The 17,639-nt window shown below is 48.1% G+C and overlaps 1 protein-coding gene across 1 annotated transcript; it reads right to left on the bottom strand.

Annotated features, from left to right (window-relative positions):
- Positions 1–5,177: 5,177 nt before the first annotated feature.
- Grm2 (glutamate metabotropic receptor 2) lies at positions 5,178–14,524 on the bottom strand. Its single transcript, XM_027933922.2, has 5 exons — positions 14,075–14,524; positions 10,913–11,750; positions 7,605–8,680; positions 5,717–5,897; positions 5,178–5,479 (listed from the first exon to the last, which is right to left on the bottom strand). Exons 1-5 carry the CDS (start codon positions 14,522–14,524, stop codon positions 5,406–5,408), a joined length of 2,619 nt encoding a protein of 872 aa, XP_027789723.1. The 3' UTR covers positions 5,178–5,405.
- Between the last annotated feature and the right edge of the window lie 3,115 nt (positions 14,525–17,639).

Genomic DNA, 17,639 nt, shown 5'->3' on the forward strand with positions numbered 1-17,639 from the left:
CTGGGTACACACCTGTAATCCTGGCTCCCAGCAAGGTAGGCAGGAGAGGATCACTTGAGCCCCAAGGGCAATATAGTTAGACCCCATCTCCCAAGAAAAGAAAAAGAAAGACATTGATCTGGCAATGATTTATAAAATATGATATCAAAAGCACACTGTCAACAAGAACAAGCATAACCAATTGGAATTGCATCAAACGAAAAAGCTCCTTCACAGCAAAGCAAACAATCAACAGAATAACTAGCAACCTACTGAAAGGGAAAAAATACTTGTAATCCATAGATCTGATTGGGGGTTAATATTCAAAGTACGTAAGGAACCAATGAAATAGCAAAAAAAAAAAAAAAAAGCAAAGAACCCAATGAAAAAATGAACATGAATAGACATTTCTCAAATGAACACATACAAATGACTAACAGGTACATGAAAAGGTGCTCAACAACACTAATCATTAGGGGAATGCAAATGAAAACCACAATGAAGCATCTCCTCATACTTGTTAGAATGGCTATTATCATTAAGACAAATTAAGAGTTGGGGAGGATGTGGAGACTAGAGAACACCCACATACACTAGGAATGTAAATTGGTACAGCCATTATGGAAAACAGTATGGAGGTTCCTCCAAAAATTAAAAATAGAACAACCATCTATACGATTCATCAATTGCACTTCTTGGTATATACACTAAGGAAAAATTAGTATATTGAAAAGAAGTTTGCACCACCATGTTTATTACAGCATTATTCACAACAACCCAGATATGGGTTCAAACTAAGTGTCCATTGATAGATGGATGAATTTTAAAAGTGAGTTGTGTATATACAATGGCATATTATTCAGCTATAAAAAAAGGAAAAAAATTCTGTCACTTGATACAATGTGAATAAACCTGGAGGACATTCATGCTAGGTGAAATAAACCAGGCAAATACTGTATAATCTCACCTGTAAGTGGAACCTAGAAAAGTCTGAACTCATGGAAATGGATAAAATTAAATGGTAGTTGCCAAGGCCTGGGAGTGGGAACAGGGATAAGGAAATGTTGAAAGTGCACAAAGTTTCAGATTGAATAAGTTCTGGAGATCTAGTGCACAGTGATACAACACCATGACTATATTAATAATAATCATATACTTGAAAGTTGATGAAAGAACTTAAAAAGAAATCTCACCATACACACACACACACACACACACACACACACAAGATAATTATGTGGGGTGATGAAAATATACTTTAAATGGTAAATTTAATGTGTAATTTACCACAATTTTAAATACCAATTGCATTTCTAAAAAACTAGAAACAAACAGCTGAGAAATAAAATGATACTTAAAATGTCATTTCCAATAGCATCAAGAAATAAAATGCTGGGCTGGGGCTGTAGTTCAGTGGCAGAACACTTGCCTCTCATATGTGAGACACTGGATTTGATCCTTAGCACCACATTAAAATAAATAAAATACAGACATTCTGTCCATCTAACAACTACAAAAAAAATTTTTTTAAATAAATAAAATGCCTAAGGATAAACTTAATACAATAACTCCCAAACTCTTACAGTGAAAACTACAAAACAATGCTGAGAAATTAGAGACTGAAATCAATGAAAAAATATACCATATTTATGAACTGAATGGCAATATTTTTCTAAGATTATAATTTTCCACAAATTGATTTTTTCCCACAAACCTGGAAAGGCTGATTTTAAAATTTATATTAAAATACAAAGAACCTAGAACAACCAAGACAATTATAATTTTTTAAAAAGCATAAAGTTGAAGGGCTTGCCCTCCCTAATCTCAAGATTCACTCTAAAGCTAAAGTAATCAAGACAGTGTGGTGTTCATTAGGATAAATAAATAAAATCCAGAAATAGAGCACCCTTATGGCCAACTGACTTCACGCAAGGGTGCCAATATATTTCAACACAGGAAAAGGGAATCTTTGCAACAAGCAATGTTGAAACAACTGAGTATCCATCTAGGTAAAAATTAATACTGACTCTTATCTCACACCACATACAAAAATAAATTCAAGAAAGATGAAAGACCTCAATGTAAAAACTAAATCTGTAAAATGTCTAGAAAAAAAATCAATAGAGAAGTGTTATCTGAAAACAGCAGAGTAGGTAGCTTCCGGGCCATCCCTCTATAGAGATGCTTAAATACAGTGCTTACCTTCCTCTCTTTGTTGAATATGGCCACAGTGAAAAAGAGACCCATGTACAGGCAACAATCCAGAGCCACATGCCCTGTGCATGAGGACCTCCATCTGCCCCAGTGAACCAGTCCTTCCATTTCCGGTGCAAAAAGGTTGACAACAGGTCAGACTCTCCTCAAATCCCATGAGACTGAAAGAATGTTTGCCTCTAAATGGAACTCCATCTTCTTTCTTAAACTTGAGGGATATTTCAGGGGAGGAAATATCTTTAGTGATGAAGAAATGTTTGGGAAGTTCAGTTTTTATTTCAGATTCATTTTCTTCAATTAGAGTCAAGTAAAATTAAATCTTCACTAAGAAAATAGACATATGGTATGATCCCATTTTTATGAAAGTATTTCTATCTCTCCTATCTGTAAAAATGCATAGAAATATGTCTAGCATGATGTACCAGAAATGTTAATGATGGTTATATTTGAATCATGAAACTTGAGGTAATACTTTTATTTTCTTTTTGTACTTTTCTGCAATGCTTAAACCATTTATAGGGAGCATACAACTGTTTTCACAGAAAGAATAATTTTATTTTATTTTTTTAAAAAAACCCTAACATCTTGACAAGAGCCCTCAGGGTTTAGAGCTTTCATTTCCACTTTCTTTCTTTTGCTCCCACGACTCTCCCCCAGGTCCCTCATTTCTCTCTTCCCTCCCTTTCATCCCTCACCTTTCTCCTTCCTCTGCATTCACCAGGTCCAGTTTTTCTCCTCCAAGCTGAGAATATCCATCTCAGTGCTTAAAACCCACTAGCCCACAGGAGCAAGAAGGGTGGGCTCCTCTCCTTTTTCTGCTGGAATTGGGGTGGGGGGTTTCTAGAGGGTTTTGAGGCTCTCAGGGATTCCTCCTTTCCCCTTCCTTCCCATGAACCCTCACACCAGCAGAGGAGGCAAGAGCAGCTAGGGCAGAGTGGGACAATGGAGAGGGAGCACTGGCCTGAATGCCACTCTGGGCAACTTTCACCCACGGGTTTCTGGGGAATCAAAAAACTTGAATCTTATTCTTGGCTCTATGTCATCCTCACTTTTTGTCCCCAGAACCTTTACCTAATACATCACCAACTTCCTCTTGGATATTGATATTCTGTCTCAGGGGTCTGCACCTGGAAAGGGTTGAAATGTGGGAAGGCATCTCTCATCTGAGCTGCCCTTGTATTATACCCTCACCCCCATGCCAGGACTAGGGACAAGAAAAGAAAGAGGTCTGAACCATTCTCTTCCAAGCCATTGGAATTCATTGTTGAATAAAAGAGAGGCAGGCCCACACAGGCTGAGGTCTACCATGGAGTTTTCACAGAACCAATGGAAGGAATGGATGAAAGGATAGAAGTGGGGCTGGGAGGGCCTTTGAACAAAGCCACAGGAGAAACACCCATGCCTCAATGTAAACTCTGGCTGTTCAGACAGAGCACCTGGTAGTTATGGTCATGAATGGGATTCTCCAGGAAGAATCCCAAATGCTTGGCATCTTTGATCCTCCATCCCCAAAAGAAGCAGGGTTCTCCTTTGGGAACTCAAGTTTAACATAAACAGACCCAGCAGAAACCCCAACACCCCTTCCCTTTCCTAGGCAGAGGTGCCAGAACTTTCAGGGTCATGGATTGTGTGGCATTGGAGAGAAGGAAAACCAGACATTAGCCCAGGTCATCCATGACTGGAAGGAAAACTTGGGGTGGGGGGAGTTCACAAACCCTGGTCTTTCCTTTGCTTGTTGCCTACATTAGCAGGTGAAATATGAATGCATAGTTAAATATGAATGTCAAATAAACAAAAACTTTTCATATAAGATACATCCCAAATATTGTGTAAGACATATCCATACCAAAAAAAAAAAAAAAAAATCCCTGTTTATGACCTTCAGAGTTAACTGAGTATTCCACATTTTGCCATTCTTGCATACCAGATATGGACTGAGGAGGAGAAGCCATTCCTGCAAATTTTTTTATTTCCATTTTTTTGAATTATTAACCCAAATTTCCAATCTCACCAGCTTGCAGAAGCAAATGAAGCTACTAGAAACAAAAAATGTCCCTGGCCTGCCCATCCTTCTGAGATACTGCAGACCCTTCTGAAGCTGCCATCTTCTTAGGGTTCAGTGCCCTGAGCCATGTGGCCTAGGCTGGGCCTTGGCGCCCTCTGCTGGTGATCTCCAAATAGAGAATCCTGGAGGACTTCACCACAGTCCTGCAACCAGAAGCACTCCAGACTCTGACTTCCTGCCAGGCCCAGCAGTAGATGGCCTCTCCAAACTGCCCAGCTTCTGCCCTCCCTGCTTCATCTGCCCCCCTTTATGAGCTCTTCCTACCTTTGTATGTGCCAAATGATCACATGACATTCAGTCCCATGCTGCTTCTTGGTTCCCTCTTCACTCAGCCTGGCTCTGAGCTGACCTGGCTCCTCTAAGTACCAGGCAGGCAGCCATGGAAAAGATCACTGATCCCCAGAATCACAGTCACTCCACACCATCCTGCCCTCACACCAGGTATGCCTTGGCCAGCCTGTGGCGTCTCCTTTAAAATGAAGATGGTTTATTCATTTTCAACCTCCCCAAAGACAGGGCTGGGTTTGTCTTAGTGGCTTCCAAATCCTAACATCAGGAACAGAGTACAGCGGCAAATACTAGCAGAATAAAGACTTGGGAGGCTGGGGAGAGGGGACAGGGCTTCTCTGGGTCAAGGATTAAGAGTGATTTTTTTTTTTTTAAATAAAGACACTTTATTTACAGATAATACAAAATAAACCACAGGACAAACTACTGTTCAGAGACAGGGACAGCCCCCACAACAACCACCCTGCCCATCCTAGAGTAACATATAAAAAATTAAAAAGGCCCTAGGGGGGAGAGGAGCTGGGCTGGAAGCACCTTTGCTGATTAGGGATTGGGGCCTATGATCCTCAGTCACTCCCCCCACCCCCCCACCCAGCCAGGGCACTCTCCCCTCTGAACCCTGGGCCTGGCAAGCAGAGGACACAGCTACAAGGGCAGCTGGTGGCCATTGCAAAGGCCCCCTGGCCAAGGACACTGACTTCTGACTCTGAAGGGTTGGGACAAGCAGGTGGGTAAGTGACTTTGGGGTGGGCATGGGGTGGGTATTATTGCGTTGCTCCAGCCAATTTCCTCCTGACCATGGACACTATCTACATTGGGTTCCAGGGAACAGCCATATCAGGGCAGAAGTGTAGGGTCTTCAAAGCGATGACGTTGTTGAGTCCACCACCTCACGGCCATTGCAAACAGTGGGGACAAACTGTGATCCAGACCCTAGGGAAAGAAAACCAGAAGTTGGAGATGACCCTGAATCCTCCATAAAGAGTAGGAAGCAGGGAAAGTAGAGCTGTGGAGGGAAGCATGTCCCCTTGCCACCCTCTCATGTTCAGTGTCATCTTGAGGGTACCCCATCCCCCAACAAGGAATCTCAGCAATGGAGGAGTAGACCACACCTGAGGAGATGGGTTGGGAGGGGGAACTCAGGTAGGAAGGGGTGCTTATGATGCTGACCTTGGCCAGGGCTGGAGCTGGCCCTGGCGGCAGCACTGCCAAAGCGGCTGGTGGGTGCCCGATGACTAACCACATTCTTCTGTGGCTGGAAGAGGATGATGTGTAGCTTGGGTGCGAAGAGGCAGCCAAGTACCACAGAGCCACTGAGGCTGACTGACACGCACATGGTGGTGGTCTGTACCTGCAGGGGTTGTGTGGGGAAGCAGGCACAGGTCAAGGATGTCTGTCCCAAAGGCTGGGCCTGGCCCCTAGAACCCCCTTCCCAGGATGTGGGAGAGACAGTAAGCATCTACTGGACCTTGGTGGGCACAGTCCCAGCATATGTCCTGGTAGACTGTTTGCCCAGGGATCCCAAAGTTCAGCTGTGGGGTTGAACATGCTGGGGTGCATGTATATATAGGGACGTATGCATATGTGGAGGAGCTGGTATGTCCACCACTGCATATCTGAGTGTATGTATGTATGTGCAGTAGTGAGTGTACAGGTCTGTGTGTGTACAAGTGTTTGGGGGTGTAGGATATATGGGTATGGACTGTGTAGGGAATGTGTAGGGAGGGAACTGTGTGTGTGTGCCAGGATGTGTAAAAAAATGTGCATGCATGTGTCTGTATGTATATGTGTCTGTATGTATATGTGCTGGTATATGTGTTTGTGCATGCCTGGTTGACTATTGTGTATATGTATGCCCTGGGTGAGTCCTTAGCTATTATTGGCATGAAAATGCAAATTATATGCACATTCAGGCTAAGTCAAAGCAGATTCCCTCTCAACCCTAGCCTCCAGGTGGTGGCCCAGCAGTTGCAAGCAGAGCAGCCAAGCCCAGAGATCCCTGGGCCCCAGCACTGCACCACCACACTTCTGTCCTGGGGAAAGAACCTTTGTCAGGATGTTTGCCACAATTTTCCTGCTCCTTTAATTGTTAAGATTGTCGGTTCAGACCCTACACTGCATTCTCAAGCTAAGTGACCTCGGGCACAGGGTTGACTTTCCAAGGCCCTGTTTCTTTGTCGGTAAAATGGGAGAGCCATGGAGCTTACTCCAGAGTCATGAGGATTAACCAAGATGATTTTCTTGTCAGTCAGAGGCCAGCTCACCTGTTCTCCTCTGAGAGGCCTTTTTCTGTTCACCCCATTTAAAGTATCCATTGCCCCTTGGAGCTGAGGATACCCACTGAGACAGTGTCAGATGAAACCAAATTTGTTTGGAAGCCACCAACTGGAATATACCTTTCATCTGATTTAAACTTTGTCAACCCTACCTCTCCTCCCCCTACCTTCTTTGCTTCATCTTTCATCTGTAGACCTCCTCTCTAGTCAAACCCTTAAGCCCCTGGAACATATTTCTGCACCCCATCTCCTGCCAGTTTAGGAATGACATTGGAATACTGACCTCTCCCTCTCTCTCTCTCTCTCTCTCTCTCTCTCTCTCTCTCTCTCTCTCTCTCTCTCTTCTTTTTGGTATCAGGGATTGAACCCAGGAGTGCTTAGCCATTGAGTCACATCTCCAGCCATACATATGTTTATATTTAGAGCCATATATATTTTATTTAGAGACAGGGTCTTGCTGAGTTGTTTTAGGACCTCACTTAATTGCTGAGACTGGCTTTGAACTCATGATCCTCTTGCCTCAACTTTTTCAAGCCAATGGGATTACAGGTGTGTACCACCAAGCCTGGTTGACATCTCTTCTAACTCTAACTTGAGTTCTGCACTTTTCTGCCCAGTCCCTACTCATCCCTTTCACCTTCCTATAGGGTCCACACAAGCTGTGGGTCCCTGAGTGAACATATAAGCTCTTGGAGCATCAATTATCAGGAGATTAAATGAAATACCAGGAAACCAAGAGTCCAGCATCCCATCCCCTCCCACCTCTGCAGCAGGCAGCTCACCCGATAGTCACTGGAGGTGACATAGAAGATGGGCAGGAATGCCAGCCAGATGATGCACGTGGTGTACATGGTGAAGCCAATGAACTTGGCCTCATTGAAATTTTCGGGGCACTTGCGGGTCTTGAAGGCATAGAGCGTGCAGAGTGCGATGAGGAGCACGTTGTATGCCAGAGAGCCCAGCATGCTTGCATCACGGTGGTTACAGCGCAGTGTCACCACCTCCCGCCGTTCAGGGGCTGTCTCTTTGCCTGTGCCCGGTGCCTCCACCACCAGCCAGGCAGCCACAATGAGCAGCTGGCCTGAGATAAGTGCCAGGCAGATGGCGACTTGTGAGGCAGGACTGATAAAGCGTGGTCGCTGGGCCCCCTCCCGGGCCCCACCGAAGATGCGCGCAATGCGGTTAGTCTTGGTGAGCAGGGCTGAGTAGCAGACAGAGAAGGCAGTGCCCAAACCAAGGCGCCGTAAGGTGCACACAGCCGTGGATGGCTTGGCAATGAAGATGAAAGTCATGCAGTAGCAGAGGAAAACACCACCCAGCAGAATGTAGCAGAGCTCCCGACCCGAGGCCTTGACCACAGGAGTGGCATTGTGCCGTACAAAGACACCCAGCACAAAGAGGGTGGCCAGGGCACCGAGGCAGGCGATGGTGACAGGTCCCACTGCCCAAGCATCACCCCAGCGGATGTACTCCTGGGGCAGCTCAAAGCAGCCAGTCAGGCTGGCATTCGGCCAGTAGCCCAGACCGCAGTCAGCACAGGTGAACTCATCCAACCGGTACTCATAGGGCTGGCAGGGGATACAGAGCCAGCAGCAAACTTCACCTGGCTGCACGCTCTTCACCTCGTTCTGAAGGCAGGGCTCACTGCAGCGAGAGGCAGGCAGGGGTCCAGCAGAAGGTGAGGCCCATGGGATGAGGCTGGTGTCCAGAGTCAGGCCTTCTGCCCAATATCCCACCTTCTGGTAACGATAGTGCCCATTTCCTGCCCGCAGATAGGTAAAGATGTTGTAGCGGCCAATACCATCACCAAAGCGGTCGAAGCGGACCTCATTGTGAGTTTCAGCTGGGCGGAAGGGGGCTGAGATGGGGGAGGGAAGGAAGAAAAGGTTGGATCAGTGGGTTATCCTAATGGAAACTCAACCCTCACCCTCAAATGGATCCAATCCCAAAGCTAAGGCCATCAGTAGCTCTTCCAATCTTCACCCCAATACTAAAGCCCATTTTAACCCTAGTCACTTTTCTAGGAGGTTACAACAAATTCTAACCCCTAAATTCTAGCATCAAACCTCAGTCTTCACCAATCCTAAACTCCAAAGGTAACCCCAGCCTTAAAGCCAAGTGATTTCCACAAATCTAATGCCTATACCAATCCCCAACCATGACTTGCCAAATCTAACCTTAGACCTAGTCTCTAACACCTTCCAACCTCCAGGCTCCAAACCCCAACTTTATCACAACACAGCTCCCTCCTCAAACTTAACACAGAGAACCCAAAGCTAAGTCCAGCCTCAGGTGCAATCCAGGTCCCACTAATCCTAACAATAACCTCAGCTCCATCCCCCACCAGCCCTAACACTGATTCCAGTACAAATAGAATCACAATCTCAGTGTCACCTTCAACCAATTCCCTTCACAGAATGGTCACTGCCACTCTCTACCCCGACTTCATCCCCTGTGAACCTCACATGGCTCAGCCAGGCTCAGGAGTCAGGACTACACCTTCCCTGATCCCAGTGAGAAATCAGAGTTCAAGAAAACATTCTTAAGTCTCCATGAGTGAATGGTTCAGCCTGTAATTCAAACCCAAGATCCTCCAAACTCTTACTTTTTCCAGTCAGTGTCAAAGTTCTCAAAATCCATTTCTAGCCCAACCATAATTCTATCCACGCCCAGTAGACTGAATATAGCCTTCCTTTAACATCCACTCAATCAGAGCCCACATTCCAACTCTAACCTCTATTCTCATTCTATCACAACTCTGAACATCAATCTTATTGAAATTATAGTTGACACAGGTTCCATAGCGGCAGAGTCAACCAACCCAGAATCAAAATAACAATTTTTAAAATCAATTAGTTCTATGAGGGTTGCATCTATACCTAACATGCACAGGCTTTTTGTTGTTGTTGTTATAATATAACAACTATTTACATAGCATTTACATTGCATTTAGTATTATAAGTAATTGAGAGATATTTTAAAGTATACAGGAAGACAGATATAGGTTATATGCAAATACTACACAATTTTATATAAGGGATAAACAACCCCAGACTTTGGTGTCCATAGAGAGCCTAGAAACATGGATACTGAGGATGACTGTACTCTTTGTCTTAACCCTGCGCCAGTGCTTCCAAGCTATGTCAGTTCTGGCAGCCTCTTTCACTGCTCCCAGAATGATTCTTTCTGAAACCTAGTGATGACTCTAAATGATTCTCATTGTTCTTAAAACAAGCATTTTAACTTTTGATTTGAAGACACCAGGACCACTTTAGATGGCAAATAAAGATTAGGAATAGAAGTTTTCCCTAAATAGAATGTCATTTCAATGCTTGCCCTCAATCTAGTCTGATTCAGACTCTCTCGCAGCTATCTAAGAATGGATTTGGAGGGCCAGGGATGTGGCTCAAGTGGTAGCGCGCTTGCCTGGCATGCGTGTGGCCCGGGTTCGATCCTCAGCACCACATACAAACAAAGATGTTGTGTCCGCCGATAACTAAAAAATAAAAATATTAAAAAAAAAAAGAATGGATTTGGAATCCCCTGGTTTCCACCCCAAGCAAGATAAGGAGTCAGGAGACAGGGCAAGAACCGAGCAGGAGCCAAAGACCTTCAAAGTAGCAGGAACAGGCCAGAGGTCTCCTATCTCGAAGGGTCTCTCAGGAAGTTGAACCTCAGCAAGCCAGGTGTGACAGCACACACCTGTAACCCCAACTACTTGAGAGGCTGAGTTAGGAGGACCACAAATTAGAGGAAAGCTGGGGCAATTTAGCGATACCATATCTAAAACTAAACAATAAAAAGGGCTGGGGTTGTATCTCAGTGGTAGACCTCTTGCCCAGCAGGTATGAGGCCCTGGGTTCAATTCCCAGTGCTACAAAAAGAATAGAAGCAAAACCTCAGCCCAGGCTCCAGTTCTAGTCCCCTCTGCCTAGTAGTCCTTGTCCTGGCTCTGACACCAGCCCCCTGGAAGAGTTCTGTGCTTGTGCTATGCTATGTTTCCTTAGCTAAGTAATAGAACATGAAAATCTGTTTTCCCTCTTCCTCTAAGAGAGTCAGCAAGCTGATGGACACTAGCCAGCACTATTACCATCAAACTTGACATTGAGTACGAAGTCCTTGTAGAGGCGGCGCCCGTTGACAGGACGCATCGCATCGCACAGATGGGTGGTGTTGGGGCAGAGGGCACGGTGCATGTTGTGCAGTGCGTGGGCCATGGCATACACTGCATTGACCACAAACATAATCTTGGACTCCTGCTCAAAGGGCACGGCCCGCAGAGAGTGAGCTGCACAGTCTCTCTGCCGGAAGCTGCAGCGGAACCTCTGCTCCCAGAACTCACGGAACCAGGGGTTCCGGCTGTTGTTCCAGGGGTCCAGGTTCTGGAAGTAGGAGGCAAAGTCACTGATAGGGTAAGAGGCCAACTCGATGGTGATGGCACCCTCAGCAGCCCCCTCGCTGCCTGCCACCACACTCTCCAGGGCCCCCCAGCCATCACTGGCCACCCAGGTAAAGCTGGCATTGAGGCGCTGGGTGGCAGCAAGCAGCTCCCGAGCATCCTCAGAACGGGTGAACAGGACAGCCACACGGGCACTGGGCTTCTGCAGCAGTGCACGCACCACACCCTCAAAGGCTGCACGGCTCATGGCACGGCCCACCTTCTCTGAGGTAGCCACACAGATGTTGCGAGCACGAGCCTCTAGCTCAAAGGCCTCAATGCCTGTCTCGCCATAGTCACCCTCGGATGCCACAGTGGATACATAGGTCCAGTTGAAGAAGCGGAGAATTTCAGCCATGGCCTTGGCTTGGAAAAAGTCAGGGGGCACTGTGCGTGCAAAGTAGTCATAGCGGGACTTGTCACTCAGCTTGGCACTGGTGGAAGCATAGCTGATCTGTGGGATTTGAAATAGCCGCAGAAGGTTGGCCACCTGGGAAGCAGGGTAGAGAAGGCAAAGATAAGAGAACAGATCAAATGAACACTAGAAACAGGGCAATCCCCACATCTAGCACTTAAGCATCCACGCAGGATAGCCCTGAAGTTTCCCTTTCTCAAAAGGCCAAATCTTAATTTTTGTATGTGTGTGCAATACTGGGAATTGAACCAGGGTGCTTTACCATCAAACTACATCTCCAGTCCTTTTCATTTTTTGAGACGGGGTATCATTAAGTTGCTGAAGCTGGCCTCAAACTTGCTGCCTCAGTCCCAGAGTCCAAGTTCCTGGAATTACAGAGGGGCACCTAAAATCAAATCTTAATTTGACGTGTCTTCAACCTAGGAGTGGGAAGTTTCTGCTCCTTCCCAAGGGATGAGGGAGAAGATCCAGGGCTAAGGCCCCAGGGTCCTGAATCACACCTCAACCAGATGCAAGGCAGGGGACTAAGAAAGGTTGACATTTAGCTGCACACTGAGCCTCAGTTTCTTATCCTTTCAAGGCTGCTGAGCACATAAAAATGATACTGCACAGACACTTCAGCTCCTGGCATATGGAAGCTGATAGGGATATGAGCAAGAGAGAAGAGATGGGAATGCTGATGTGTGGTCCCTGCTACAGAAGGCTGGCAGCCTAGGATGGGAAGCAGGTAACCCAGCTCCTGGAAATAAATTCATGGGCCCCTGACAAGAACTATGTAAAGGAGCAGGGCTGGGAAAGCACCTCAGAGGCCCCTAATGAAGACATCAACAGATGGGAGGATGCCCACCCACCCCTGTCCCCAGTCAGGGCTGCAGATGCTGGCACAGTCACCCTTGATCAAACTGCCATCCAGTTACTCCCAGTAGTTGGGACTAGCAGGACCACTCGATGGTTCTTGCCTCTGCTTCATTTCTCTTAAACAAGCATTCCAGGTCAGGGGTCTAATAGCAATGCTCTCTGCTGGTCTCCTAAAGGAAGCTGAGGTCCTAGCCAAGGCCCCCATATGGTCCCCAGCCAGGGCCCCAGTTCTGGCCTCATCTTCCAACAGCCTACACAGGGCACTTGCAAGTGAGGATCTGGGCAAGAGGTTGGACGCAGTCAAGGAGCAAGAGAATCCCACCTGGGTCAAATCAACCAGGTGTGCCCAGGAGACGGCCCAGGAAGCAGCAAAGGGAAGTTAGCTGGGCCAGCAACCTCTGCTGAAGCCCAGCAACACAACAATACACCTTGTGCTGGCCCCTTGTGAGAGGGCAGAGCAGGGGCAGGGGTGAGGAATATTTCCTCATATTACCTCCTCAAATCTTTCACCTCCAAAGACCCTAGGGTACCTTATCCCTTATTTCCACACACATTGTTTTTCTTCCTCCTGGTTACCCATCTTATTTCTCTCCTCTGGCTTCTCCTGGGTTCTATCTGCCTACCTTGCTCTAATCCAGAAAGAGATGGTCTTGAAAAATTGGGCTAAGAGCATTGACTTTGCATCTCCCCTTTGCCACAACTTGGCTTGTGACACGTCCTCTCTCTCTGCCTGTTTACTCATCTATAAAACTGGTTAATAACAATAGCAGTTAAGATTTTTTGTGCCCTCATGACTTTCCAGGCCCTCGGATACATACTTTGCTCATTAAATTTTCACTAGAAACCTAAAAGTAGAAAATATTTTGAATCCAATTGTGTGTGTGTGTGTGTGTGTGTGTGTGTGTGTGTGTGTGTGTTTTGGTACTGGAAATTGGGAATTGAACCCAGGGCTTCTCACATGCTAGGCACTACCACCGAGCATCATCCTCAGCACTTTTTATTTTGAAACAGGGTCTCACTAAATTGCCCAGGCTGGCCTCAAATTTGCCATCTTCCTGCCTACACCTCCCAAGTTGCTGGGATTATGGGCATGTCCACCACACCCAGCTATAAATTCCATTTTATGAGAAAACTAAGACACAGGGGGGGAAAAAACCCTATTTAGAGTCATGCAAGTTAGCATGTGGGAGAGCCAGAGTTTAAACCCAGAAACTGACTCCAGAGGTCTGGCCTCTCAGGTTGTTTATCATCACAGTGTTTGTGTGTGTGTGTGTGTGTGTGTGTGTGTGTGTGTGTGTGTTTAGTGTGTGGTGTTTCCCTTTTCTTTTTTTCCTTAGGGGAGTTTCTCTTACACAATCTCCAGAAATCAACCCTATTATGTGACAGAGCATTCTTTTAGTCTTCTATAAAAAGCTACTTAAAAGAAGCTGCTGGTCCCCCCTTTCCATGCAGGGCAGTACTGGAGCCTCTGCTCAGCAGGAATTCTAGGTCACCACCTCCAGCCTCCCTCCCCAGCCCTCATTTGGGTGGCCTCCACATACCTGGATGGAAACGTCACTGTAGGAGCCGCCAATGACACCAGTGATGGCAGTGGGAGCATCACCGTGGGTGGCATAAGAGCCGTCTGGGCAGATATGGCGAGAGCCATCAGCACCTCTGCTGAGAGAGGCACGTACAAAGTCCAGTGCCTGCTCCAGGGCATATGTGTCCTTGGAACAGCTGTCAAGGATGTGCGCACCCAGGCGCACCCCAGGCAGCAGGTGGGGGTCGTGGTTGATATGGTCCAGTGCGAAAAGCATGGCCTCCAGGCGCTGGATGCCACGATGCTCATTGACAGGACCACACTCCTCAGCTGGGCCACCCTTCTGGTGCACCGGGAACAGCCCACCCAGCACCAGGTCCCCCTCCAGGGTCAGCACCTTCTTGGCCGGGCCCTCAGCCACAGCACCCGACAGCAGCAGCAGTGCCAGGAGCCCAAGCAGCGATCCCATGGCTCCAAAGGGGATGGATAGGTCCAGCAGACGCTGGTCTCCAGGGGATTAGGATAGAAGCAGCAAAGGCAAAGAGAGGAGGAGAAAGGGACCAGGAAAGGACAGACAGGAAGAGGGATGAGAAGGGACCCAGCTCCTGCAGAGAAACAGAGACAAACAGAAAGAGAAAAGTGGAACCTAAAAGTGGCTGCCTCTTTTTTTCCCCAGCTTCCCCTTCTGACTCTGTCCCTCCTCACATCCAATTCCCAGGGACTCAGGGGTCATGGGGAGAGTGGTGTAACTAACTAGGCTGAGAAGCTCCTGGGATACCTCCCTGAGTCTCTCACTCAACCCTGCTCTGATTTGGGCTAGATATGGGCCCTGTACACCTACCAAGCTCAGCATAAGGAGAAAAGAGACAGGGAGTGGAGGCCCAGGAAGAAGTCAGAAGAACCCAACCCATGCCAAGCCCTCTATAAATTAAAGGGTGTCTGTCCAAGACTCTACACAAACGTCACAAGATCTCAAGGTCAGTACCTTTTCAGCAGAGGCCATGTCAAAGTTACAAACTCAGGGAAACAGTCCCTGTCCTGAGCCTCAGATTTTCAGAGAGGGGACCCTGCTGTCTGAAGACCTACCAGGGAAGAGTCTCCAAGTGATAATCTCCAATCCTAGGGAGACCTCATAATATGACAGAGTATTCTCTTTGTCTTCTATAAAAAGCTACTTAAAAGAAGCTGCTGGTCCCCTTTTCCATGCAGGGCAGTACTGGAGCCTCTGCTTAGCAGGAATTCTAGGGCACCACCTCCAGCCTCCCTCCCCAGGCCTCATTTGGGTGCCTCCACATACCTGGATAAATACCTAAGGGTGCTAGCATCTGGTTCTTAAAAGGCCATCTCTACAGTTACCTGACTGAGAAAGAAATGGAGACCATAGGCCCTGAATGAGACTCCCCAGGGAAGGCACCAAAGCGGCCATGGGTCCTGTATGAGCAGGACAAGTACATATGAAAGTACATGTGTCATAGGTTGGGGAACAATTCATCTGGTCAGAATCTCTAGTGCTGAGGATGAGTTCTGAACTCTAGCTCTATGTAAGATACTGTTTGAGACTTTCTGCCTCTGTTTTCTTTTTACTTCAAATACAGCAGAGAAAGTCACCATTTCCAGACCTCCCCATTCTCAGTCTCAGGGGCTTGTCCATCCTGAGGCTAGCCTTTAGACACCCCCTTTCTCTGTCTTCCACTCTACATTTTATCATCTATACCCCCAGTAGCCTTTCCAAACACCCACCCCACACAGGCTCCTACAATCATGCTGGCTTAAAAAGGCTGGGGGAGGGATATAAATCTTTCCTCAGAACAGGAAAGGAAACTAAGGCTGAAGCAGACAGCAACTAGTTCATGGATCTCATGTCCTGGCTATACAGACTGGAGCTTCTCACTTTGTCTCCTCATTTCCCCAGAGCTAAATCTCCCACTGGTACTGGGACAAGGGGATTGGGATCCCATGGGAACCGGAAAGAATCAGTTCAACCAGGCAAACAGGAGAGAAGCCGGAATGAAGACCAACACTCATGGAAAGGAACGCAAATAAGGGTTCAGCACTAGGGAGGCCCAGATGAAAAACCAGAGGCAGGAAGGGGACAGAACCCCGGAATCGGGTAGCCAGGAGGCCAGGGCCACAAATCCGATCAGGGGGCAAGAGAGTCCAGGAAGGCTGAGACAAAAGACGGAGGCACAGACAGAAAGAAGAATCAGAGGACATTGGAACACGAGGAATGAACCGAGGAGCGGGACGCAGGTCGTGCGTTTTATGGGAAGAAAGGCGGGACGCCCTGGGCTGTCCTCCCGCTTCCCAAAGCTCCCAGAGAGCAGGTCTGTACGCCCCGGCCTGGGTGCCCCAGAACTCGAGGACCCGGGGGCGCCAGGACGTGGGGTCAGGGCTAAAAAGGTCTGCAGCGGCCGCGGTACTACAGGCTCACCCTACCTGGCGCGCCCAGCTCCAGCACGTAGAGAATCGGAGTGGAGCAAGGGGCGCAGGGCTCCCGGCTCCAGCTCGCTAGCTCGCTCGCTCGCTGGCTGGTTCTGCGCTCTCCGCCAGCTCACCCTGCCGCTTTCAATCGCGGCCCGCCCCGCCCCCGGCCCCGGCCCGCCCCCAGTCCCTCCTCCGGTCCTCCCCACTCTAGGTATCCCCCTCCCAATCTGGCCTCCGCCTCCTTTCGGACACCTCCAGGACTCCTTGCCCAAAGCCTTCCGCGACTCCGGCAACTCGCCGGACCAGGAGCTGTCCGCCGCGTGGTGCTGAATCCCCTCGTGCTCCCGCTGTGCTGGAGTAGGTGCCTCTCTACCCCCACCACCTCGTAGTCAGACTGCGTCCCAGAGAGCGGTGGGTACAAGGTATGGGGTACTGGGTTGGGAAGGTCACTGAGGCTGGAGAAATGAGCACGCTGATACGCTGATATGGTTTCCCATGTGTAAGAGAGGAGGAGTTAGCCCTAGGGTTGTCAGCGGACAGTGGGGGACAGGTAAAAGGGCACGTGTGAGGTAGGTGGAGCCCTTGGCCTGTTGCCGCAAGTCTGTCCCTGTCCTCACATCCATTCTTTCCATCCAGCGACTGCAGCTGAGACCACATACCAGGCTCCATGTCAGAGCAGGCCTGAATAACTAAGAGGAAGACAGTGGGGAGGGGGAGGTCAGAGGATGGGGCCACCCCTTCCTTCCTGCAGATGACCTTTACAGCTGCTACCCCTCCCCTCCACTTCTATGCACAAAGGGCATTTATGGCTAAGAGATACTGTAGGGGGCGGGGCCTTCAGGACCAGGGACTAAGGTCAACCCTGAGGAATCTGCTAGGGCTAGCAGGGGGATCTGCGAGGGGAGGGGGCTGAGGAAAGACTTCTGGAACTGGCTGCGTAGGAGGAAGCCAGAGCTGGAGCCCAAGCAGAGGGAGGACAGCTCTGAGAAGATGCTCTTGACTCTTCCCTCCCCCAGCAGGATGGGGAAGGATGCCCCTGGGTAGGGGTGGTGGATAAGTTGTAGTGCTTGGCTATGCTGAAGGATTTGGGGAAAGGGCTGTACCTAGATCTAGGTCAAGAGCCTGTGTTATCTACCCCCAACATGTACATACATTAACAA

This window comes from Marmota flaviventris, chromosome 8 (genome assembly GCF_047511675.1).
Source record: "Marmota flaviventris isolate mMarFla1 chromosome 8, mMarFla1.hap1, whole genome shotgun sequence".
Lineage (NCBI taxonomy): Eukaryota > Metazoa > Chordata > Mammalia > Rodentia > Sciuridae > Marmota > Marmota flaviventris.

What these genes read in the sequence shown, in the direction of transcription:
- Grm2 (XM_027933922.2), bottom strand. Translation starts at nt 14,524, where the DNA reads ATGGGATCGCTGCTTGGGCTCCTGGCACTGCTGCTGCTGTCGGGTGCT. An exon ending in ACAGTGACGTTTCCATCCAG is followed by an intron (nt 11,751 to 14,074) that starts GTATGTGGAGGC and finishes CCTGCTTCCCAG; the next exon opens with GTGGCCAACCTTCTGCGGCT. An exon ending in TCACCTCCAGTGACTATCGG is followed by an intron (nt 5,898 to 7,604) that starts GTGAGCTGCCTG and finishes CAACCCCTGCAG; the next exon opens with GTACAGACCACCACCATGTG.